We start from the raw sequence: 27,068 nt of genomic DNA on the forward strand, positions 1-27,068 counted from the left end.
CTCTGAATGCTTGCTTATATAAGTCCCACAATCCCTTGCTTTTACTGCCCTCAATGTAAAAGATTCCCTTTGAGAAATCAGCCATTGCCTCTCTGAAGATACTTGGTCCCAGTGTTTCTTCCCATGATCTTGCCCCATTAAATCAAATAAGTTGCAGCCAAGAAGTGTTAAAAAAGAAATTTAAATATCAACAGTAGTCTAATCGATATTGGATGCCTCACCAACATTACAGAAGTCTCTTCACCGCCTCCAAGAGTAAACAAGGCCCTTTTCTTTTTACTTGCTTTTAATATTTTTTCATTCATTCATGTTCCAGACCTTTAAACACAGACACCCTGTAGCAGGCAGACAGAGATGCACAACATTTATTTTGTTGATGCCATGCAGCAGTGTGCTCAACAAAACTGCAGATGCAGTCGGTGTGAATATAGTTTATGTAATACCCACTCAAACAGCTCCCCCATGCACTCTGGCAATTGGCAAAGGCTGCAAAGACAGAGTTGCAAACTGCATTATCTATTAATTGGGGCATTCAAGCGTAATCAAATGTTTGTTTGTTTTTCCTAATTACTTAGCTACAATAGGCCTTTTGAGTTCCTCATGCTTTTGTTTCTTTATGCTTGATGATGCATAAAAATAAAAGAACTACAAACAATGTAACTCTCAGGCGGTCGCCCGCTGCAACCGGTGTTGTTGTAGAGTTGGCGATGGAAGACTCATCCACTGTCTGCTTCAGTTCAGTCGCTGTGAGATGTCAGACACGTTCTGCTTCACAAGGTGTTAGCTGTCATGTTATTTGGGGGGGAGAACATAAGAAAAGAAGGGGTGATGCAACTCAGTTGTTTGATTTGCATTTGCGTTTTCGTTTGATGTAGTTATTCGGGAGATGCATATTATCATTTCAAAAGAGAGCGCTTTCAGTATTCTGTATTTTTCTACTGTGTTTCATTGTATTCATATGTTGTACATTTTTCTGTGAATGACTCAAAAATGTCATTATCTTTTCGCTCCAGCTTTGTCTTTTCCTCTCTCTTTCTTTAACCGCCTTGCATGAAACAGTAATATGATGCTTCTCCACTAATGTTAACTCTTTTAGCGACCTATGTCTCCCCTGCCTTCTCCCTTTAACAAATATCTCTCTTTTTCTATTCTATCCTCTGCGTGCTGACACTCAGCCGGTCGGCCAAGCTGGAGGACAGGCTCATGCAGACTTACGGTCTGACGAGGGTCTCGTCCTGAGGACACTAGTCACTTCACCTGAGGTTGCACCTTTTCCTTTCTCCTTCTCTTCCGCTTGATACAGAACTCCTCCACATCTGTGATGTCCAGCACACATTATGTCCCAGTATTGTAATCCCACAGTGATATGCAATCCATCCCTCACTCTCTATCACACAAGAGGGGGATTGCATATTTGACAAACTACCTTTGTTTTTTTTCTACTTTATCTACCTATGTTTCCCTTAAACCCTTAAGCACGTCCGTGTTACATCCTCCGTACCTTTTAGCATGCACGTGTACTTGTTGGCTGCGGCGTATTGTGGACATGTGTTTGTTTGTGGTAAAAGTGCTCGGCGAGGTCTAACTATGTCTAATCCATACATGTAGGGCACTGAGGAGTGGGTTTTGGTTGAAAAGCAAGACGCTTATCAGGAAGACCCTGAGTGGAGCGCAGAGGGAAACGAGAAAGCTCCCAAATCACCTTCACTAACCGTCGACTCCGGGCGGGGGGTACACAGCGAACAAACGGAGCAAGAGCTAGAATTCAGCGACATAGAGACAGGCTGTGACGGGACCAAAGACGACAGCTCCGGGCTGCACAGCAGCATTCAAGAAGAGATTGCGTCCCTGCCGTCGTTGCCGAGGCCGAGCGGCGACGACACGGCGGCTCCTGAGCCGCGCCAGTCGAGCAGGGGGGACGCCCCGCCGCGTTTGTCGCAGGAACCCGAGGTGTCTCGCGACGAAGCTCCAGGCGAACCCTCTCTGGGGGCTTCCTGCCCTGAGGCCGATGCCGGCTCAGCCCCGGGCGCAGGCGCAGGTGAAGGCGAGGGGAAGGGGCACGGCTTGCCTCCTCCAGAGGAGGGAACGAGGAGCAGGCCTCAGAGTCTGAACCTGGGGACCCCCGGAGAGCTGGTGTATGACAAAGAGGGGGAAGGCTCAGACGGGGGGAACAGCTCGGGGGAGTCTGATGGTGAGCACAAATGGGAAACGAAATTAGAACGGAGCATACGCCCTGAGGTGTATCCGCCGGCCGCGACAAAGGAGGACGAGAAAGCGCCGGGAACCAATCAATCGGTCGGCATGTTTGGAGACGGCATACAAGTGGCGGACGTATCGTCGGCGGATGGCCAGAGTGACCCCCCAGTCTGGGGAACGGATGATTTAGTAGGCAGAGCGGGTCAGGCTGAAGACAGAGATATGGACTTGGCCTCGGTCAACGGACCCGGGAGAGCGGGATACGATTCACTCGCCGAGGCGAAGGACGCCGCCTTCCGGAACACCTCATCGCGGGGCAAGAGCTTAATCGACAGCAAGGAGTTGGCAGAGGTGAAGCTGCGCCAGGTCAGGACCCACGAGCGGAAGATCAGCAGCTCCGGGGGAGAGGATATGGAGGGGCTCCTCGGGGACAAGGTTCAGAGGAGGTCCTTCCATCGGCTGTCGGGAAGCCAGCAGCAGCAGTCAGAAATCACCAGGATCGTTCCTCTGAAGCCGGAGAGGTCTAAGAGTGTGGCGGGTAAGGACGAGGGCGACAGAGTGGGTCCAGGGGAGTCCCTGCGGGTCGCCAGAACAGAGTACCGCTGGTCCGTCGGAGCGCCCGAAGGGTCCTCGGACCTCCACTGGGCCGACTCCTCCGCCTTCCAGTCCGCCGCCTTTGGCGAAGACCTCGAGAGTGGGGTCAAATCGGAGACGCACTCGGGGCGGTTTGACGAGAGCTGCCATGCGGCGAGAGCGGAGCCCGCGGGTAGCCACCTGTTCAACATAAAGGGCTCGGTGTTTGGCAAAATGGCGCCGCCGGCCCCGCCGGTGAAAACGAAGAAGGCAAAGGAGTCTGGGCTGATTCTGCGCAACAGCCGCAACGCCAGCAGGGAGCCGTGCCTGGACGCGGCCAAGAAGCGACACTCGGTAACTCTCGCCCGGCGTCATTGGAAATCAGAGCATGGCATGAGCGTTCCGACCGACGCGCACCCTCCATTTTCCTGCCTTGGTTTCTTTATTTTGCATCCGTTTTCAGTGACTTCGAAACTCATGCTACTCACGTCACTTTTGTGTATCTGGCTGAATGGGGTCGGGAGGTGAGGAGGAGGATGGGGGCATTTGGGAAGAGGTGGGGAGCATTTGCCTCTTAATCCACAGTGTAGTGAATTCTGTCTTTTGTTGATACTCCATTTGACTGTGTTGTACTCATCCGCCACATGTACCACAACATCTGGCTGATCCGTAAAGCCCTAGAATTGGCTGTGAAAACAAGCTGTTAACAGATGAATAGATGATGAACAGAGATGTCGCATTTCAGTGGTTGGTTTGTTGTTTGGTTTCATTCCCATACATCTACATCTAATATACAGCCTCGACCCCCGTGGTCTTCTTCTAATGCACAGTTCAAAATATATACTTTTTTTTTTCATATTAATTGGATTTTCATCCAAAAGCAAAAAAACTATCAAAAACTACCTTAAAAAGTTGGACAAAATAGTAGAGGTAGATGTTAAATGCAATTAATTGATGTTTAAAATTACCATCGCTTCACATAAGCAGCTAAACCTGAGAGATCAAAATAAAACCAATAAGTCCATAAAAAAAAAAGATCAATCCCATTCTCCTTGCCTCCTCATGGGGCCGGGGTGCTGTCAGGCCTGGCACCTCGCTCGGCTCGTGGCTTGGCGTCCGCCGGCCGCTAAAGACACGCGGGGGCCGAGCCGCCTGACGGCACCACCCGGACCAACTGCTTGTGCGTCGCATGCTGCTTGCTCTCCGCTGTTGCCATCATTAGAGGCCTACGCAGTTTTGGCTCCCCCGGTGGAACAGAGAAGGGAATGGATCCATTCGACAGCTTTCATCATCTCGCCCCTGCCTTTTCATCTGTTGTCACAGGCTGGGGAGGGGGGAATGGTTGAAATGAAAGCAGGCCATGAGAGGTGTTGGGTTTAGTGATGTCACAAGCGAGTGACAAGCCTGTGAGCACCCTGAAAAAAGAAGCACCTGGGAATCTGCCAGTCATGTTGAAGCAACCCACTTTTATTTACAGTCAATTTGATTGACTCTGAAAAGCGCCTTGATAATGCCTTGTACTTACAGATCTAGCAGTCAAGCAAAGGTTTTTCTGCCCCTTTGAACTTGACTTTTTTGGGATGACAAGGTTCATTAAGTTTGACACACTTATGACAGTGATTTGCTCAACAGGTGCCTTGGAAGCCTTTTCATGATGCACAATGGTGTCCTTTCAATTTCCAAAACAGGGAAAACTTAGCTGTAGATCGATTTTGCTTTCATTTGTTGCAACAACCTCTATAGTAAACTGGAGCTGTTAACTATAGCTTAAGATTTATGGTTGAATCTTAAATGAAAAGGAACCACATTCAATTTGGATCCAGTTTGATCCTTTCAGTACATTTAAGATATTGCCAGGTCATTTGGAGAACGAATGGGCTTTCAAACCGGATCAACCGAACCAACAGACTGTGTTCCAATTGATAGAATTCAATGGCAGACAGCTTTGCCAGTAAGCACCTGTTGGCAAACAACAGGTGTTTCTGATTGTGATTTTGAATCAAATCACTTCAACTTTGGCCAATGGGGAACAGAGTCATGTTGTTTGGCATTTCACATCATGAGATGTGACTATACACTCAGACTTAACCCATTATGGTAGTTGTACTAGGATTTGATTGACATTTTCTTGCGCTAACCTGGAAATTCCTCTTGCTTGTTGCCTTCTTCCCTCTGCAGGAACCTGTCTCCTCGCCTGGCATTTACGACCAGCCTTTTGCCGACATAAAGGTTATTCATTTATTTGAACACACTTAACATTCAACAACTTTCACATTGTCTCATCCTGTACTGTCTAAACACCATCCTAAGTCCTGCCTTCCAAGTGTCTTTGTCATTTCTCATCTGTGAACTGCATGCTCACAGACGCTATGTTGCTTGTTGTTTCTTCATCTGCAAATGTTTCACTTGAGGATGGAATGTTTTCCCTCGTCTTTGGACACGCCTCCAGACACCCGTTCATTGTCGTCCTCAAACGCTGTTATTCCACATCTTCATCGTCCGACTCCCGTCTGTTCAATTACGACCGCATGACTGCAAGACCAACGTCCTCTGAATTCAACCGTCACCGCACTGCACTGCATGCCTTCATTTTGAATCGTGAATTCGTGAATGTACGACGCACGTCCATCTCGATCGCACGCCCCTGATGGGATTACCATGGAAACCATCCAGCATCCATCACCCCCTTCACCGTGCACCCAACGGTGTCCGACCTGGCCCCCAACCCTCACCACCTCTCTCCCTCTTCGGTCGTACTCGCATCATCAGAGGGAGCTGGGGGATAAGAGAGCCACCCTGACCCACGAGGAAGAACTGGAGCGGGACACGCTGGCCTCAATGCGGGAGTCCCAGCTCAGCATCGAGCGCAAGTGTTCCAGCATGACAGTCAGCTCCACCTCCAGCCTGGAGGCCGAGGTGGACTTCACCGTGCTCACGGACCTCCACTCGGGCGCGGAGGACTTTGCCCGGGGAATGTCTCATGGGCTGGGGCCCGAGCACCAGCAGCTGCCCGAGGTGGGGCGGCCGGACTTCGAGGAGACCTCCCGCTTCTATTCGGCGCGGCTCATGGGCTCCCACGACCGGTCCCCCGTGGAGGAGAAACCCCAGGAGGGGCGCTCGCACCACCACGAGGTAGAGAGATCAACGGAGGAGGGGGGGGGGGGTTCATGCTGCCTCCTGCTCCATCATCGCCTCCCCCAACCTCCAGCCACCATCTCCTACCCCCCTACCCTAACCTGCCCCCCACAGGATTGGCCGAGCTGTCTGCCACCTGCCACCGGCCACCTGGCAATTTTGTTGTTTTGATTCTTCACTTTTTGTTCACAGATTTACATTCCACTTTTCCCCTGGCCTTTTTCTGCTCCCTTCCTGTTTTTGTATGTTATTGCTTTTCTTAGGTTCATTTCACAATAGGTTGCAATGAGTTTGGTTTTAATAATTTCCCATTCGACCCCTTTAAACACGTCATTTCGTGTGTGCTTGAGTGTGACGTACGATGACAGGACAATATAGACAATTGAAGTAAACAATACACTAAGCATATCAATACAAACACTGTCTACGCAGTGCAACATGACAAGAATTGAGTCTCCTAAGGACTCAATCCTTATATATTTATACTTATATACTTATTATATACCTCACCACACCTCCAGAGAGAGAGAGCGAGGAAATGGGTTGTTGACCATGGCTGTTGTTGTCTCTCACCAAGCCCCCCGTGGCTAGGAAAGACGCCAGCGCCATCAACATGGCCCACATGTTGAGACAAGCCGACTCCAAGACGGACCCCCACACCAATGGCTCGGAGACCCCCTCCCACTCCACACCCGTCTCGCCTCAGGTAGGTGTAGAGAGAGCACCATTCGCCTGCTGTCTCCAACACTTTAATCGAAGCACCACTTTATTACCACCTGGCTTTTTCCAATAAGGACTCGGTTACTGTTAAAATCCCAGACAAACTTCCACTGTTTCTGATGTTCTCCTGCTTATTGGCCGGGAGCTGTGTGCTGCGACTGTGTAGCTCAGCTAAATGCTACAATACAGTAGGGTGGGACTGACAGTAGTCTTTACACATAGCACCTGTCCGCATGTATTGAAGCTCTGAAGCCTGCCTAATTATTTAACTATTCATTGAACATTGAGTGAAAGATTGTGTTAAAGGTCCCATGGCATGCTACTTTATGGATGCTTTAATATAGATATTAGTGGGTCCCTAACAGAGTATTTGAAGTCGTTCCCGAAATTCAGCCTTGGTGCAGAATTACAGCCACTACGAGCCAGTCGCACATTGAGCTTTCCCCAAACGCGCCATTTCGGTGTCTGTAGTTTTAATGCAAATGAGGAGGAGAGAGGTGGGTCAAGGAGGAGGGTGGGGGTGTGGCCCTGAGCAGCTTGCGGCCACGGTATCATGCGCTCTGTTTACAGTGGATGTATCGCAATGGTGAGGCGCACACAGCCTTTTGCCGTGTTCTGTAAATATTCTAGAACACTCCGGGTGCTCCGGTGGGAGTCCTGGAGCTTTATATCTAAATAATATCATGTTATACATAAATATCTATATCATATAATATATATTATCACGGTCAAAAGCTGTGTGCGCCTCCAGACGATATTATGAATCACAAACGACTGCATCGGGTTCTCGGACGTCTCTGGTTCTTCCACTTCCACATCAATCTGAAGTAGACTGAACCACATGCTGCAGGCTGCCGGCTGCCGGCTGCCAACTGCTGGGCGGTGGTGCTTCGTGGCGGCGGGCGGCGGGCAGCATGTCCCAGTTCATTTAGCCTACTTCAGGCAGTCAAAGCCAAAGTTCCTTTCCCCAAATTCCTTCTCAACCATGGCTGACATAACCCCAACTACAGTCTCGTTGTTGAAATACCAGAGACGTCAAAGAACCGACGTGTTAAGCGCCATAACACCAACAGCAGAACAGCAGTTATCCAAATAAGAAAGAAGTTTACAACACTTGCGTTAAAGTGTGTGTAATCACACACACACACACACATGTGGCGCTCCGAGGGCTTAGCTTATTGTCTCATTGGCGGGTCAAATTCTCTGGGCGGGCAAGGCAGAGAAAGGGGAGGTAACTTGGCCCCTTATGACGACATATGGGGCCACGTTCCAAATCAGCGCACCTGAGCTTCCATCTTTTCAAAGGCGAGGAGGGTAAGGATACGTAGTGCTCGTTTTACACCAAACGCAAGTTTTAACCACTGGGGGACGATAGGCAGGCTAGGGGAACTCGTATTAATGTTAGAAAACCTCATAAAGTGAGATTTTCATGCCCTGAGACCTTTAACCACACTATCATTTGCAAATAATCATATAACCTATCTGGACTACTCTTGATTAGAGAGAGCAACAAACACTTCCAAATTGGTGAGGAGTGAACAAGGAGATTTTACGGAGATGCACAAGGAATCAAGTGGTTAACATTTTTCTTAACGCAAATGCACTGTACAAGTTACTGTAATGTAAATGGCAGTAATCTTGTAATGTAACATATTACTTTTAAAGATCCCATATCATGCTATTTTACATTGCGGGTAGCCAAGAGGCACCACCCACTGCACAGTTGTCGTTACTGACGTCACACTCTTACGGAAGTAAAGTTTGAGCGCAAACGAGCTGTTACAAGCACTTATTGAGGGGCGTTCTCTGTGGTGCCAGGAATACTCCCCCTGGTTTGGTCTTAGATTTTCTAATTTGGCAGACGTGAAACATGTATACATGCGTTATATAATAGTCTAAAGCAAAGGGAAAAGTCGAAACACCACGATTTCAATCCTTTATAAAGTAACGTTACCGAACACTGGTGACATGGTGGGGTCCGTACGACACTGGACCACTGGACTGTACCAACTGGTCCGCCTACCAGTTGGTTTACTCGAGGTAGGGGTAGGCTGTATGGTGGGGTCCATACGACACTGGACCACTGGACTGTACCAACTGGCCCGCCTACCAGTTGGTACAGTCGAGGTAGGGCTAGGTAGGCTGTATGGTGGGACCCATACAGACCAGGCCGCCCTTTATGCTTGCAGACGGTCAAATGTGTTTTCTTGGGAAAGCCAAGCATTTCGCCCTTCCTTACGCTAGTGGTGAATCTTTGGCAATACATTTCAAACACAAAGTCATTGAACAATAACTGCTAATGGAAACATCTGGGTCCTTTCCAGAGCCTCAATATTGGCTATGAACTAGAACATTTAAAATATATTCTTTGGAATTCAAAGACATTAAAGCCTCTTTGACCGGACATGAATGGAATGACGCAGTCGTTATGGAGTGATTAAGGTCTTGACAGGAAATTAATGAGGATTATGAAAGCGGGCGGGAATTTTCATTCATCTCCAGAGGCAGGATTTTTCTCTGAGGCTTGCCCACAGGTGCCATATTAAAATTAAATGATTTGCTTTGAACGAATGCACCAGATGAACTGTGACAATAATCTTGAGAGAGTATTTGATATATGAGCTCAGAGGTGAGTCGATAATGAAAACGTAGGGAGTCATAAATAAAAGTCGCAGTCATCAAAGGCAGCGTCTCTGTGTGTATCTGCAGCAAACAGAGGATGACGTCAACTGTATGGAGACAATGGTCTCCTGCACTGACGCAGCGTCACCACCAGAGGGAGACATGGTATGTGTCCCTCGATGGTTTAACTCAAAAGGAACAAAGGCTTGGCTCGTGTTTTCCCTGTTTGTCTGCATGTCAGAGTGAGTCTCTCACTTCAGGGGCTCAGAGTTTGAATTGTGTCGCACTGTTTAACATTGAAATGCTGCTTTTGTGGATTTTTGAAAGGAGGCATTGTGTAAACTGACAACAGATGTAGCTTAGTTGTTAATTACATTGCCAAATTACCAAAATCCCATATTGTCTGCATGTGCTGCTGCAAATAAATAAAGCAAATGTCTTGTTATAATTTATTACCATTAGCACAATGGGTGTGTCTAATGCATTGTGGAATGCTTGATCCATTAGACATTACCCTATTTCCTGGAACCAAGATTGTCTGCATTACTATGGCACAGCTTCCAGTTAAAGAAATATACAATACTCCTGTAATACTCCTGCCCTCTAATATATACAATTTTACCTTGCAAGTGGTCATGCTATTTCACTGGCCTGTCTTCTGTCTCACAATGAACAAATCTCATTTACATATTCCTATTGTGCGTGCTGCTCCTGATGTGATCCCTTATCTGCCTTTGCAACGTAATCCTGCAGCCATATTATCTCTATGGCTGCTTCCCAAATTTGGGAACATTTCAAAGGAAAATACATCTTTATAATTACTTAATATTTTCTCCCTGAAATTATACGATTAAAATATAATTGTCTCCCTCCCTCTCTCTCCCTTTCTCCTCAGAAGTCCAGAACTGTCAGCCGCAAGGAGGCCCCTGTAATCTTAAAACAAAATGGCTCCCCGGTGCGTATATTTACATGAGAATTGTACTTGACAAAATGGCAGTGGCTGCTGTTCCATTTCCCCCTCCGCTGTGAGAGCTCAATGGTTGGCAGACTGCTTCCTTGCCTGTGTCATAACTATTATCTGCACCGAACAGCCCACTGGATGAATGGCACATGAGAAATGTCAAAGCTTAATGTGCCAGCATTGTTGTCCATGCATGTGATTATAGGGCTCACAGGAACATTGGCTAAAGTAGTTTCTGTTTGTCATTGAGTTTGTCTGTGGTCGCCTGTCTGTTGGCATTTGGCTACTGAACTGCAGTATGTGTGTATTTGATGGTGCAAGAGTGTTCGTTTGTGTGTGTGTATTTGAGCGTACATATTCAAGTGTGTGTTTGTGTCTATTTGAGAGTGCATGTGTGTGCATGTGTACATGTGTGTGCATATGTCATGTATATCTGTGTATTTGAGTGTAGTTATACTTGTGTGTTTGTATTTAAGTGGGTGTGCATTTGTATATGCGTGTGTTTGTATTCAAGTGTGCCTGTGTGCGTGTGTGTGTGTGTGTGTGTGTGTGTGTGTGTGTGTGCGTATGTCTGTCTCTGTGTAGTGCTAGTTCTGTGACTCTGTTCACCTGTCCCTCAGGTAAAAGAAGGACCACTGGGCAGAGAGGCCATCGTTTCTCCTCTGACCGTCACCGCCGACAACGTGACCTCGGCGACCACCACTCAAGTTACCAAGGTAACGGTCACCAATACCCCCATTCTGGTCTTACAACAATAGGACCTAAATAAATAAATAAATAAATAAATATATATATATATCGTAAAACAGGTGGTCCTAAATATATATGTATATATGTTTTTAGCACCACCACAGTTTGAGTCTTTTTTAATGTGAAACGACATTAAATGGATGCAGTGGACTGGATACTGATTTGTTTTTATGGTAAAAATATATGAAGTTGAATTCATGCAAAGTCTTTGGCCCCCTCTATTGGATATGGTTGGAATTAAAATCCATGAACTAGTCTAATGGAAGCTCTGCCTTTTGGCTGTTTGTGTGATTTAAATGTGAAGGGACTGAACGAGTGTAGTCCCTGGCAGGCGGAATCTAATATAATCCCTGTCCACCAGACTGTGAAAGGAGGCTACTCTGAGACCAGAATCGAGAAGAGGATCATTATAACCGGAGACGATGATGTAGACCAACATCAGGTAAGGAACACACCTCTCAAACCGTGTTGAATGTTCATTATGTTGTCCTGTGAAAACAGACCCGCCATTTGATTGTGTTAGCCATTGCCCACTTTGGACACCGTGGGTAGCGTTCTGTCCACACAGAACCAGATGAGGTGATCAGGTCAACATTTAAATACCAAATTGAAAAAGTAAGCCAACGTTTTTGTCAAATTCTGGCCTCTGACTTTCACAATGCTCAAGGGCAACTCGATTTTACAGTGCCCTCTAGTCAAGTGAAATTAATTTGACTTGCCCAATGCCTTGTCATAATTACAATTCTATTGGGCTTCACAGGCCTTTATTGAAATGCCACCCATCGAAGATGCAATCGCCAGATCTGACAAAGGAAAAGAAAAATCTCAGCTGGACATTTTTAAAAAGGGACCCATGTGTGAAGCTCTTCCTCTATTTTGCCCCAGGAGAGTAAGAGGGCCCAGGTGGATGTTACCTTTCAATTGCTCCCTGTTCCCTGAGACTTTATTCTCTCCCCTGACACATAGTCCGTCCCTTCCTTTCAACCACCACGTCTCACTGCTTATTTCCCACTCCCTGAGAGCGTTGCGTGTGTTCTAACTGCTCCCAGAGAGCCGCTAGATCGATGTAATCGTTTTGTGTGTGTACGTGTACGTGTGTGCGTGTGTGTGTGTGTGTGTATGTCTGCTTGTGTGCATATGTGCGTGTGTGTGTGTGTGTGTGTGTACGCCCACCTAGGCTCTGGCCATGGCCATTCAGGAGGCTAAGCAGCAGCATCCAGACATGTTGGTAACCAAGGCGGTGGTGATCAGGGAAACCGAGTCCCCCACCGAGGACATCCAGAGGAACGCAGAGGTGCGTGGCTCCGAGCAGTTCTGTGCAGAGAGATTACATCCGTGGAGGGGGGGGTAGAGCTGAATCTGTCTTCTAGAAGAACGTAAAGCTCCAGGGGAAAACAATATTCCACAGTTTGCGCTTCACCAAACTTTTCATTGCGGTTGAAGCATTCCTGTGGTGGATTGTATGAGAGTCGAGCTTCTGTTTGTACTTTATTTTAATTTGAATGTATTTTTATATCCCCCTGTGTTGTTTTTGTGCGTCCCCGTCTCGCTCCAGTCCTGATCCCTTGCGGGCAGTGCTCGGACGCCCGTCCCAGGGGCCGTAGAGTGGACCCCTGAAACTGGACCACAGCAGACGGCCCTGCTCCGTCCCCACCTCCACCACAGCAGTCGTCCTCCGTCCTTTGGCCACATTAACTGTGAAATGGATTCTGGGCCAGCCAACCCACCCACCCATCCCACCAACCCCCCCCCCCCCCCCCCCCCCCCCAACCCAACCACCCAAACACCCCTGTGCCACAGATCACAGTGGTACCGCTCTCTCTCGCCTCTTCCACCCTTTTTTTTACCTGCTGAGTTGTAGAGCGCAGACATTTTGTCATGACTGACAGCTGTTATTGTTTATATATAACCTGACTCTGAATAGCTTGTATTGGATGTCGATGGGTTGCTACAGGTATGACTCCACTGTCAGAAACTCACACACACGCTCGCACATGCCCACACACGCACACAGACACACACACACAAACACACAAAGCACGCACACACACACACACACACACACACACACACAATACAATTTTTCTCCTGTGTGCCATGGTACTGGATTCCTCAAGTTGACATGACATCGTAAGTGAAACATGTTTATCCGACCAGAACTAGTCAGTGGGCAGAGCTGAGGCGAATGGTAAGGACGCGATGTTACAGGGTGTGGACGTGGACAAACGGAGAGAAATGCTTGCCATCTGCATCGGTTTGACTCCCTCAAGTATATATTAGCAACTGCTGTCCTTATAGCTTTTTACATTTTTAACAATTATAGAGGATGATAATTTATGTTGGTGTTTGCTTCTTTATGAAACGTGTATCATATTAGACAAAATAATTATAATCTGCATGTCACAACAATAGCCAAGGGAATGAAAAATTAACCACGGACATGTCTAGATAAACCACAGAAAAAGCGCTGAGAACATTGTGGAGTGGGACTGTGTGCATCCTCCCGACCCCTTGTGTAGCAGAAGCAGACTCCCCCCCCCTTGGATATGAATAGCAGGTCCTGATCGACGCTATAGCAAATTGCTGAGAAAGACTATTGAAGACAACACCAAGACCACTCTGTGGGAGTCTGCGGTGGACAGAAAACTGCTTGCCCCCTCCTCCTTTACTTTTTCATTTCCATGTCAACTATCTGACCGGTTGGGAACAAAAAATGCCGGTGGCGTGCGCTGAGTGGCATTTTCTTTTAATAGATGATTTACATTTAATATAATACAGAAAGTTTATATAATATAATGTTTCATCTCATATGTTAGAGAAACGTGGTGATATGTTTATTTTATTATTTTCTTTGCCATTATGAATGCGATGATGAATTGCTGTCACCTTGGGCTGCGGGAGTGTTTATGTGTGATATTGACCAATGAATGCAGTCTCAGTGCAGACCGGAGGAAGTCCATGGTGCGCTGTGTTGAGTGTTTTGGTCCTGGTTGTCCTCTCTACAAAAGAACCCCAAGAGACTCAAGGCGAAGAGGAAGAAGAGCTGCCAACTCGTCCCAAGCGGCAGACAACAGCAGTGCAGCTTGAGTGTTCATCGCTGTGCTACAAAGGCCTCGCTTAAACTCTATAAAAAAATGAAATCAACACAATGTTGGATGTCACGGTTTTGGCGAGTTGCTAATGCTAATGGATAATATATGGATAATATAAGCATTGCTCTGATGCCCATGATGACAGGAATGTACAATGGACATTGTATTTTGTTTTGTTTGGATTTTTTGGTTTGATAGAAGTTATGGTGGTTATGGTGTATAAGGTTGTAATACGTATTTATAAATGGTGAGTGTGGAGCCCATTCTATCCCATTCCTCTTTTCCTTCATTGTTTTTTCGTGATTATATTTGTTACTTCCCAACAGTCAAAGCCTGAATTCGTAGTGTGCCGTACACAAAAGCCCCATCTTACTCCATAGCCACTTAAGAGGTTGTAAACAAAAGAAAGAAAACAAACTTCTGGAGAACCTTTAATACGAAACTATGCATTGCCCATCTCAATTATTATATACATATATATATAAGCTGAATGCTCGCTCAGCAGAGTTGCTCTATCATTGTCCCTTGTCAATCCAAGCAGTGAATTACACTGCGTGTAAAAATACGAAATTGCAATAAACTGCCATCCTCTCGCCATCGATCTCGCTGGGCAACACTGTGAACTACTCTATGAACATCAAATACAACCAAATCCGATAACGTACTTACGTAAGATTAGGAAGGCTTGTGTGACACTTAAATGGACCATGGCTTTGTCTCCCCATTATAGCTCAACATCCTCCCCCTACCTCCTCTCTTCCTTCCTCCATCACCACCATATGTGGAAATACTACCTTCTATTGGTGTGTTTGTGTGTGTTTGTGTGTGTGTGTGTGTGTGTGTGTGTGTGTGTGTGTGAGAGTATGTTAAATCCCTTCCAAACGATTTGTAAATTTGATTTGACTAATTTCTTTTATAAAAATTTATAATAATAATCTTGTGAAATGGCCGCTGCAGGGAAGGATTGGGGGTGGGGAGTTTGCAGTAGAAGCACAGATATTGTCAGAAGAAACTGAATGGAACTGGATCTATTATTGGACCTTTTTCACACCTTAGAAAGTTATTATTTTACGTAAGCATGGGAGGGGGGGCTTCCAATGGGAAGATTTAATGGGGCTCTAAGAGTTAATGTGTGGAAGGCCTTTACTATATATAATTAACCACACTTTAATACACTCCCAATGGACTAGGATGGAGGAGGAGTTGGAGGACCGGAAGTAGTTTGGTCTTTGACTAATTGCAGGGTTTGAGTTCTAGGTACTAGGACAACTGTCTGATTGTCACATGGATGGGTGCCTTACGCAGGGAGTCATGTCATTAGTAAAATGTGGCCATCTTGGTTCCATCTTGGCTATAAATTAAGTTCCCCCCACCCAGCTAGCATTTAGAACCAAGATGGCGCAATGGTGAAAAGACCCATGACCAGTTATCAGTGCTTGGTTGAAAGTGCTGCTAATCCACACAACACGGTTGACTGAGAAAGAGTTGACCTCCTCTTCATCAAACTGAGATGTGACCATGGGTCACACCTCAGCTGTTTTGAACGTAAAAGGTGTTGTTTGAGACTGTGATGCAGGGCGGATGTTGATTTTTGGACAATGGATTTGCTTCTTGTGGTAATCAGATTAGATTAAAGGCAATCATTATGAAGGCTCACAACACAACCAAGCACCTTTTGGTTGTGAGGTTTTTTCTTTGGTTTTGTGATATGCATTAAGATGACTAATGGTTTAGCCTTTCTACTTTGAATTCCAGATAGACTTTTGCTCTATATTCCCTTGTGCTTGGTGATGTGTTATTTAATGTATTTGCATTCTCAATGACAAAGCTACATGCATAAATAAATGTCTCAGTATTATTCAAATCTCTGAGTCATGGAATGACTGAAGTCCATATCTAAATAGTCTGTCTCTAAATGATACCAAAATTAGCCAGAATGACACATTGTGATTCTAGCTATAGGATTCAAATGTTTCCTGTTGCTTCAAATCCCTTTGAAAGTAATTGAAACATGACAACTGTAATCAAAGACATATGAAACGTGTGAATTGTTTTCATTAAAAACAACATAAACCAAACAAAGGCATTATCTACATGTACCCAAGTCTTGCACATGAGCTGAAGGATGTCTTTGCTTTTGGCACCATCTAGTGTCTAATCTGTGAATGACAGTAACAAGAGAACTTTCGTTAGGCTAATGGGATGTTTCACCTGGTCTGTGTTTCTGTAAAAAGGAATAGAAAAAATAAACATATTATCTTAACTCTTATTCACAAGTATGGTTTTGCATGCATGGAAATGATCGAAATGATAGCGACTTCTCAGTTTCGCCAAATGCATTTATTTTTGGATGGGTTTCGGCCTGATGTGATCGGCCTCTCAGTTGTTCTCAGTTGTTTCTATTATTTCCAAAACTTCCTCTTCACCTTCAATTAGAGGTTGTTCTTGGCCTAACTCAAAGAACCAACGATACAGAATGTGTCTGTTATTTATATACAACCCATTAGTCGGATACTGACCCAAGTGTCTGACAACGCCACGACTACATCATTAGCATGGGCAGTCCCCGTGGGAATTGTATCCCCTATCCATCCTGGCAGTATTAATGCCTTGATCTACCAGTTGAGCTAAACAGTGCAATTTCCCTGAGGTGCAGACTGTGTAACCTCAAGCACGGGACTGATCAAATGAATGACGAGGACAACGTTCTATAAATCGATAAACTTTATTAACACAGTATAAACAACCAACAGTAACAGAGGGAACCTTCCATGTGGAACACATGTATGATTTGTAGGCCAGATGTGCCTCAGACTAAGACCGTAGGGGAACCTCAGGGGAAAAGTAGGAGCCCCCCCCCCCCCCCCCCACACACAAGACCGAAGCACAGATAGGAGAGCGGCCGTCTGTCAGTCACAGATACAGAAATAGAGCTCATCTTTTCACATGTCAGCCGAAGCCAGTTCAGTCCACATGGTCAGATTGAGCAAGAGGGAGAGAGAGATAGAGAGAGAAATTGAGAGAGAGAGAGAGATGGAGGGATAGAGAGGAAAAGGTACAGTCATGCTGATCCACCATCCCCTACTACTGTCTGAAACAATGTTATAGGGCTTGTACATCCAGATGCATGATGGGATTCTTTGTTGACGATACTGCCGTATTGAGAGGACTCAAGAGAGTTGTAAAAGGCCCACTGTCAAACCCTAAATCAATGAAACACTGGAACCAAGGCTAATGAAAACTTTATTTTGCCATGTCTCACATAAGAAACGCTGTGGCGGTTTAAAACGAAACAATGTCTCTCCATAATGACGAATCATTTCACGATGAATCACTAAATAATGACCAAAAATACACCCATATTATTATCACCTACATAATAACTTACATTCCAATGCTCCAATGCTTTCAAACTGGAGGCGGTCATTGCGATGTGAGGTTGCAATGCATGATGTAAAAGCCCTATTACATAGAAACCAAGTCGTTTTTCATCATAGAAATGATTCCACGTTGTACAAAACAGCATATTTTACATTTCTTAGTAGCCGGTAGCCTACCTTGCAGCCCTACTACACGCTACACGCTACATACAGACTGTCCCCGCAGGCCGCCATATTAGCTCCAAACGCTGTCACAGAAAACTATTGGGAAAATCAAAAGGTCAGCAGCAATATTTTTTTTATTAAGATTGCACACCCATAAAAATGTACCAGGCTTCGTATATTGCCAATAACCCATGCCAAACAGCAAAAACAAATTGCCGCTCAATCTATCTTCGATAATCTCAGCATTATACAAAGGAGTCCTGGCCCCACCGAATCCCTATCAAGTACAATACCTATATATAGACACATGGGCGAGCGAGCACGTAAACAGCTCCGTCGCCGTTGCTTTCCTCTCTCTCTCTCTCTCTCTCTCTCTCTATCTCTAGAGAAACGGAGAACTACTTCCTCTGCATTTCCTTCCTCTTGAGTTGATATACATACAAGTTAAGGCTCTTTAAGGACCTGAGGATTTTTGAAACGTATGATGAGGCACACACAAGGCAAAGAATAGCTCTAGACGCGGCGGTTAACAACATGGTCGTAAATAAGTTACAGAAATAAGACGTGTTAAATAGAAGAGGTGAGATACGCGGAAAAAAAAACATGGGGCAACCACATTGGGAGCGTCGCCAGTGCAATCGTTACAACGACACGGAGGGGTCCGAGTTTTGCTGTCTCCGTGGAGACAAAAAATAGGTTGTAAAAAATAGGTTTACAATAAGTGATGAACCGTGACGACAACAAATAAATAGGTGTTTGTGATGTGGATGGCTTAAGTGCAATGTTTTCTTTGAACAACAAAACAAGAACTAATTCTGGACAGTTATACACACCATAAAGAAAAGATTTCAGTTTAGAAGAAGCGTACTTCTAAATAACATTCGCAGCCCCTCCCGGGCCAGTCCGTTTAGATCTCCTAGCCCAATGTTCGCGTCTTAACATCCGTCCCACTTGTCCCTGCCACACGCGCAGGGCTCAGCCAATGTCCAGTGGATTGAACAGAAAACAGATCTATAAAAGCTCAACCATGTATGTCATACAAAATGACGGATGTTTGTTTTCGTTGTCTTTTTTTTTCTTCATTGGAACGTTTTTTTTATATTTTGTTATGAAAGCTGCTTTGGTAACAACAAGAGTCAAGACATTCTCTCCCTTAGCATCTCAATCCCTCTTTTAGATTTGTGTGTGTGTGCATGTGTGTGTGTGTGTGGCTGTGTGTGTGTGTGTGTGGGTGTGGGTGTGTGTGTGTGTGTGTGTGTGTGTATGTGTGTGTGTATAAGTGAGTATGTTTGGATGTTTCCCTCCTCATTTCCATCATGTCTTTCCCTTGGCCTGTTAAAACTCAAATGAATGAGATGTAGGTACTACGTCAGAGTGGGCTACTTAGCTATTAGCTTCCCCTACCCTCACCACCAACCTTCCTCACCAACCATCCCCACCACGCACCACCCATCCCGGGTCAGGTGCAGAGCCAGCCGGGTGCACTGGTCTGTCATAAGGAGGTCCGTGCGGTGAACGACAGCGCTATTGTGCTGAGTGCAGACAGCGTGGAGACTTTGGACGCTGAGCCAATGGCATTGGGACCTGAGACAAAAAGAGGGAGCATTGACAAGGACGTTGACAAGGACGTTGTTAGTCTTCGTACTGCAGGGTAAAAACACTCTCATGCACACACACACACACACACACACACACACACACACACACACACACACACACACACACACACACACACACACACACACACACACACACACACACGCACACACACATCTATATACTGTTCTGGTACACTACTACTTTCACAGTAGGATTTGCAATGATGACACATGCTTACAAATCCAAGGTTTGTAGCAGTCTGAACACACAAACTCTCGAGTCAACTCTAGGAGTCAGTGGGATTGAGTGAGGACTTGCATGACTGCAATGGTCATGGGTTGTAACACGACTCCTTTGACAATGTTCACATAGATTGTACAAGACATTGTGCAATCTTCAAAATTTACGTAACAATTAGACACTAAGGAATGCTGTGTGTAGAACAAAACATTCTTTAGCTGTTTTGTTTTCCTCCATTGTAAGGATTACCTACAAGTGGACTGCAGACATTTGTGGTTCAAACACAATGTCCACCCGGAGACAAAGCAAACCTTACCATTAGAACAGGGGTCATCCATTCATGACCATTAATTTGAATATGGCCCCCCATCCTCAAAAACAGTTGATATGAACAATAATTCCCAATGCATTTTCAGTAAAACCTATTGCCCTGTAATTATGTGACATAGACAAAACAGTAACATTGGAAACTAGTAGGGATGGGAATCTCTTGGTACCTCACGATTTGATTCCGAATATGAGGTCAACGATTAGATTCTAAAGCAATTATCAATGCATCTCGATGCAACAATTTTTTTATGTACATTTCCATGCGTGATTTTCAAATATATATATATATATACATCTGAGTTTGCTACTCAGAGTTTGCTAATCACTTTCTACTATTGTGATGACAATTAAAGACATCAATAGATGTATTAACTTATCTAATATTTTATTAGAAAGAAAGCTTTTGTCTCAAATATGACTTTCTGTGAACAATGCAATAATCAATGCAGCTTGGAATACAACACAATATGGAAGTATGTAAAAAATAGGTTTCAGCTTTATCTTCTTTCTAATCTTTCTTTTCTATGTCATTAAAGAAAAAGCTGCTCTTGAATTAGAAGGAGTTCTTGCCTCTGGCTGTGAGTTTGCGTGCATGCTATGCGCAGGCTGAATTGCAATCGTGTCAAGACAAATCAGATTGGCCAATACACACTGAAGATAAATTAAATAATTTTTAAATTACTAAAATGATCCCTCTCTGGCGAACAGAATGTTGCAGCAGGCGAACGAATGAAAAAAAAAAAATATATATTTGTTCAGATTAGGAAAATTCTGATTATTAATTTATCTGCATCGAGACGGAATCGTTCTAGAGAGAATCGCGATGCATCGAAGAATCGATTATTTGTACCACCCCTGGAAACTAGGTGACTAAAGTGGTATTTAGTGACAAAAGAAAATACTGGATGGTTCCACAAGCACTTTCCTATAAAGTCCTTGCCAATCAGTGAATCGCTCACGACCCACTTTGCCGATTTTCGTGACAAGATGGATTCCAGTGAGAAAGACGCCATCAGCGGTGGTGCTGAGCGGAGTGCCACTGACCTGCTATCCTGGGGATAGTGATCTGCCTGCTGCTGCTGCCCTCTCCTCCCTCTCCGAAGGGCTTGATCTGGATGATGTACTCCTCGTCGGTGGGCAGAGACAGCTCCACGGACGTCGTGTTGGTCTCCATGACGTTGGCGGGGCTGTGTCGGTTCCTCTTGTACAGCACCTGCAGGCGGAGAGGAGTTTGTCAGGGTGGCCTGGTAACCACGGCAGCAGATGCTGAAACCACGCAAGGCTAAGAGGGTCGGACGTACTTTGTAGCCGGTGACCTCGGACTCGTTCTCCAGGGCCTTGACCTGCTCCCAGTTCACGATGATCTTGGAGTTGGACGTGTTCCACATCACTTTGCCCGGTGGCTGGCTCGGAGCTGGAGGGTTAAACAGTGTTAAAGGAAAAGCATACAGCGCTTCATGGTAAAAACATGAGAGTGGGGGGCTGGAACAGCATCTGGCTTGGGGCTCTGGTTGGAATTTCTCAATACCACTACCAATAGCACTAGCATGTGTTTAGTTTCAAATACCAAAACTACACCTTTTCATGGAGTACCTTCCTTTGAGTACGGCCCACCAAAACTTTAAGATGTGTGGAGCTGGCTGTGGCTCAAACTATTCAGCTTAGTTCCTTTTAATTTTTTAAAATGTCTTGTTTATTGATGCCATCTTCAATAGTAAGATAGAAACAGTGCGACCCATTTAAACACGCCCGTCAAGAACCAGACATTCCAATTTTGGCTCGCTGGAGGTGCTTGGGTCTCGTCTGACAGTGTTCTTCAGACTCGGTGTGACGCAGTCTGGCTTACGTGGTTTCTTGGTGGTGACATTGACTGTGGCCCCCGGCGGGCCCGTGCCGGCGGTGTTGTACGCCCTGACGGTGATGTAGTAGTACGTGCTGCCTCTCAGCCCGCGCAGCACGCTGGACGTCTGGTTCCCCACGGTGCGCTGCACGCTGGCACTCTCCTCCTTCTCACTCCTGGGCCAATAGCGCAGCTGCAGGATCCAAAGAGTTGATACCGTAGAGAGAGATACCGGTGAAGGAGAAATGAGACAATGGGCGGCAAACCGGGGTTGGATTCCGACCCGTATGCTAGCTCTCGTTCCATGCTAACCTTCAAACCGCCATCCTGTCTATAAATAAATGGTTGATTCGAAAAACATGGGGGGTGGCTCCACCTGCTTCTTCCCTTAGAACGTGGTGTTCAATGTTTCCCTGTGAGCGACCGTGGTTTCTTTACTAGTCGCCCCCTGTACTACACCTCTCTCTCTCTCTCTCTCTCTCTCTCTCTCTCTCTCTCTCTCTCCAGCCATGGTCCTGTCCATAAATCTGGAGGAAACAATAGGCGGCACATCCGCTGGACACGGCCGCGTAGCCCAGCGGCGAGGAGGCAGCCTCCGTAAAAGCCTTTTGTTATCGCCTGTCAGTGAACTGTAAACCGGAGCAACAAAAGCTGGAAATAGAGCGCAAATTGTTCTGAAAGCCAAACCCCTTGGCAGCCCTGGCCCCCCTTTCCCCTCTGCCGTCCCTCTGTGCACCACGACGGGCCGTGTGTATATATTGTACTCTGGGTCCGGTTACTTAGCTCGACCCAAGAAGCGTGCCGTGCTTTTTCCTGGGGTCTGCGGTGGGCCGCGAGCCAAAGGAATAATATGCTTAAAGGATAAAAATCCCCAGGCCATCAACTTCACTTGATAACACCCTATTTTATTTTTCCCCGTCACCCCCGAGTGTGGGAGTGTCAAGGCTGAAATTGCTGGCATGCTCCGCAGCACACGCCTCATTTGTCTTTCACAGGGCTTGTTTGCCGAGCATGTCCTCCTCGGTCGGCCTTCTGAGTGGCCCACACTTTATAATTTCCCAATTCATAATGTCCACGCTGCAATTTCTGTTGGAAACGGCACTTTTTTTATTTTTTATAAATGGATATTACACTACAACTACGACTAAAAGAATGCAAAATAATGAAAGGCTTGTTGTGTCTGAAATAACCATATACTGTTTACGTGTGTGTGTTTGTCTTTTTGTGTGTCAAAGTGAATGTGTGCTTTTGTACGTGTGTGAGTGTTTGCGTGGTTGCGTGCCTCTGTGTACGAATGTGATTACATGTGTGTCCCATGTGTACGCGTGCCTGTAAGTGTGTCCTGGCATGTGTGTGCGTGTGTATGTTTGTGTGTGTGCGGATTAGCAGGCTAAATGTTGTATTCCTGTGTGTGTTGCATCACTCCGCTAATCAGTGTGGTTACAGCACTTAGGTAGGCAACAAGAGAAACACAAGTGAAGCCGTAGGCGTGGGACAGAGGGCCCATTACGCATTCAGCCTGCTATCATCCGCCCGGCCCAAGGTGCAGCGGCGTCAAGCACCCATCAATAATACAACGGGACAAGACGCAACAGCAGTGGGCTTGTGAGTGAGCAGCTCCTGGTGGTTGCAGTGTTGCACTTAGGCACACACACACACACACACACACACACACACACACACACACACACACACACACACACACATACAAACGCAGGCAAGCACACATACAGACACACACATAGTTACACACGCACACACACACAAACGCAGGCAAGCACGCATAAACACACACACATTTATGCAAACACACATCTACACAGACACCCACTAGCACTCACATGCACACAACACACACAATACACACATACAAAGGAACATGCATGCACACATGCAGACAAAAACACAGACACACACACAGAAACACACCTGCATATACACAAGCACTCTCTCTTTCTCACACACACACCGACACAAACACACACACGTACAATGGCGCTCGGGGGCACCAAAGGAAGCGAACACAAACAATGTTGGGTTTTTGTTGTTGTTTCTCATGTTAGCTCACCTCGTAGCCCAGAAGCCTCCGCTTGCTAGCGTTCCAGGGCAGGGCTTTCCACGAGACCTCCACCTGCGAGGCAGACAGGCTCTTGGCACGCACCCTTGTGGGTGCCCTTCCCGGCTCTGGCGATCCACAAAAAAAAGGGACATCCAGTTGAGCCTAAAACCAAAGCTAGCGTTTTTTTGCTTTCTCCTTACTCTCCGAATACTTGATGTATTTTTTGCGTTGAAATTCAGTGGAACAGCAGCACACCACAAAGTGAGATGGAGACGTGTGTCAAATGGGTTTTTCCTCCTCCGAAATAAAAAAATAACATTATTTTTGGGTTTGTATTGTATGCCCCTGCGGTAAAGTATAGTTATGACCTGCGGCAGCGTGAAAAGCTCTGAAGCTAACTCTTCAGTTTTACTGAGTGACAATGTGAATGTATAGGGTATTATATAACCCCGTATACGTCCAACTGCGTGACCTGTACACCTGCTTTTCATTCAGCCAGCGCTGAAGGAAAAGCAGGTATCAAACCCAGAACTATAACGCAAACTTCAACCACTAGATAGGAGGCGCAAAATGTTATCTCAAAGTTGACACAAATGTTATGAAATCTGAACTATAATCTTGTACTTTAGCCTATTTGTTAGTCAGATTTATATCTATACACTTTTTTGGTGTACTATTATATTTACTCCATAAAAGCGTTTTCAATTGTAACCTGTTACTAAATCATCATTCATTTGGCTAACGCACTTAATCAAGTATATTATGTAAATTAGAATGTGGATAGTCCCGCCTCCCCTCTGACGAGCCCAATCAAACCGTTGAGGCACCCCCCTGCCCCGCTAGACCCTCCCCCTGCTCCCCGTACCTTCTCTCCCTCCCGACCTACCGTCCTCCGCCGAGTAGATGGTGCTGACGGCTCCGAAGGGGCCCTCGCCCACGTTGTTGTACACGCCCACCTTGACGTGGAAGGGGGAGTAGGGCTGGATGCTCTCGTTCTTGAAGACGTAGCGGGAGGCCTCCGGAGAGGGCACGGCCGCCTGCATCCAGCCCGTAGCGCCGTGCGGGCGGAAGGCCACCACGTAGCCGAACCCTGGGCCGTTCTGGAGCTCCTCCGGCACGGGCTGCGCACACACGCACACACACACACCCACAACCACACCCACACACACACACACACACACACACACACACACACACATGAATATATATCTAAAGATATGTATTTACAGACACACACACACAAACACATAACAATAAGCACAAACACACACACACACACACACACACCCACACACACACACACACATGGATATATATAAAAATAGACAGACAGGCACAAACCCATAACAATACGTACAAACACACACACACACACACATTCACATATGAATATATCTATAAATAGATATTTACAGACAGACAGACACACACAAACACACACATAACAATGCATAGAAACACACACACACACACGCATGCATGTGCGTGCACGTAGACACTAGCTGTGGTGGTGCTGCGTGTCCATTAGCAGCACAATGCCCTGAGCATGATCCCTGCACTCCTTCCTCCCAACGCATTACCTTTGCTATTGTTCAGACCAGCAGAAACCTTAGTGTCCATCATATATTTATAGACACCGGCTTTTTATACATAAACCTCCTCCTTCATACCTTGCCTCCCCTGACCCTTTAAAACATAGATGCTTTTATATAGAAACAAAAACAAACAGTACCACCTTTAGGGCTTGGCCGTCGCGGGTTCAGAACAGACTGCAGAGCACTGAACAAATAACCCTCTCTCTCTTCTCTTTGTTTCTCTCTTTTTCTCTCTGTCTTTCTCTTGCTCTCTGTCTCCCTGTCTGTCTCGCTCCCTCTCAGACTTTTTCTCATCATTCTTTTCTCGTCATTCTCTTTCTTGCTATCTTTCTCTCTGTCCCTTTTTCTCTCTCTCTCTGTCTTTCTCTCACTCTCTCAGACTCTGGCTCTAAGTGCCAATTAAAGCCATCAAAACACAACCCACTATCACATCAAATGGAAAAGTGACTGAAGTGGCTCAGAGTCAACGGGAAAATGAACACTTTGTTAAGCACAAGATAGACTCTAATCGAACTTGGGCATGCTGAAAACGAGAATCAACATTTGTTCGGATAAATTGTCCACAACAGGGGGTCGACGATTTCAGGCAGAATGAATGCATAATCTTTTTTGAGCTTTGTGTTGATTAATGGCAGGGTGTTTTTTTGTGGAAAGAATGACACTATAAAGAAAAAGGGAAGAACGATAACAAGAGAGAAAGAGAGAGTTGGAAAAAGAGCGAGCACACTGTAATCTATTAAAAAACAGTTGCTTGGGCTTGGGAAGAAACCATTCCACGTTAATTATCTCATTGAATCTTCAAAAGGCATTTCTTTCCCTTTCCCCTCCTTCCTCCCTCCCACATAGCCCTCCCCCCAGGGTGATAGCGGCAGTTATTGCCTCGTGTTCTCAGAAGTAAAAGGTTAACTTACACGTTCAAATAGTAGGGGGAGCTGTCATGAATGTATCAAGGCGAAAAAGTGGTTGCAAGGATAAAGATGATGAGGATGATGATGATGATGGTGGTGATGATGATGATGATGGTGGTGATGATGGTGGTGAGGATGATGATGGTGGTGATGATGGTGGTGATGATGATGGTGTTGATGATGATGGTGATGATGATGGTAATGATGGTGAGGGTGAGGATGATGATGATGATGATGATGGTGTTGATGATGATGCTGATGGTGGTGATGATGATGATGATGGTGGTGAGGATGATGATGGTGGTGATGATGATGGTAATGATGGTGAGGGTGAGGATGATGATGGTGATGATGGTTATGATGATGGTGATGAAGGTGATGGTGATGATGATGATGATGATGATGATTGTTATGATGATGATTGTTATGATGATGATTGTGATGATGGTGATGGTGATGATGGTGATGATGGTGATGGTGATGATGGTGATGGTGATGATGGTGATGGTGATGGTGATGATAGTTATGATGATGATGGTTATGATGATGATTGTTATGATGATGATGGTGATGGTGATGATGGTGATGATGGTGATGGCGATGATGATTGTGGTGGTACTGGGGGTGGAGGCATGGGGTGGTGGGTGTGAGCTGCTTACCTCCCATGTGATGACTAACTCGGAGCGACTGCCGCCTCCACCGCTCACATTAGCTGGCGTGACCCTCGGAGCTGGAGGGGAGGGGGCAGGGAGGCGGTATTAATGACAGAATAGCTGTGGAAATTTCAGGTTCAATCAGAATGATGAATAGATTTATCCTAATTTGATGACAGCGCAAAATGACTTAAAACATTTCAATAAAAATAGAGGATCTAACAATCGAACAGAACAAGAAAACCAACTG

The 27,068-nt window shown here is 45.8% G+C and overlaps 2 protein-coding genes across 5 annotated transcripts in view; one reads left to right on the forward strand and one right to left on the reverse strand.

The window, feature by feature from the left end:
• Positions 1–14,970, forward strand: part of LOC307084086 (band 4.1-like protein 1) — a 71,152-nt gene extending 56,182 nt beyond the window's left edge. The window contains exons 14-21 of one of the 4 annotated variants that reach the window (XM_079748244.1): positions 4,948–4,998; positions 6,482–6,610; positions 9,334–9,411; positions 10,142–10,201; positions 10,828–10,923; positions 11,319–11,399; positions 12,135–12,251; positions 12,513–14,970. In XM_079748244.1, the coding sequence (XP_079604370.1) occupies positions 4,948–4,998; positions 6,482–6,610; positions 9,334–9,411; positions 10,142–10,201; positions 10,828–10,923; positions 11,319–11,399; positions 12,135–12,251; positions 12,513–12,518 (618 nt within the window). In that variant the 3' untranslated portion in view covers positions 12,519–14,970. The remainder of the gene's footprint in view (positions 1–4,947; positions 4,999–6,481; positions 6,611–9,333; positions 9,412–10,141; positions 10,202–10,827; positions 10,924–11,318; positions 11,400–12,134; positions 12,252–12,512) is intronic. The other 3 variants (XM_079748246.1, XM_079748247.1, XM_079748245.1) reach the window with 3 other exon arrangements.
• A 4,099-nt stretch (positions 14,971–19,069) lies between these two features.
• The window catches only part of cntn4 (contactin 4), a gene marked incomplete at its 5' end in the record, with an annotated part of 104,325 nt that continues 96,326 nt past the window's right edge, over positions 19,070–27,068 (reverse strand). The window contains 7 exons of the mRNA XM_079748698.1: positions 19,070–19,178; positions 20,808–20,976; positions 21,065–21,177; positions 21,610–21,796; positions 23,672–23,787; positions 24,549–24,783; positions 26,825–26,895. Of these exons, the coding sequence (XP_079604824.1) occupies positions 19,087–19,178; positions 20,808–20,976; positions 21,065–21,177; positions 21,610–21,796; positions 23,672–23,787; positions 24,549–24,783; positions 26,825–26,895 (983 nt within the window). The 3' untranslated portion in view covers positions 19,070–19,086. The remainder of the gene's footprint in view (positions 19,179–20,807; positions 20,977–21,064; positions 21,178–21,609; positions 21,797–23,671; positions 23,788–24,548; positions 24,784–26,824; positions 26,896–27,068) is intronic.

Source organism: Pollachius pollachius (assembly GCF_949987615.1).
Source record: "Pollachius pollachius genome assembly, chromosome: 12".
Taxonomy (NCBI): Eukaryota; Metazoa; Chordata; class Actinopteri; order Gadiformes; family Gadidae; genus Pollachius; species Pollachius pollachius.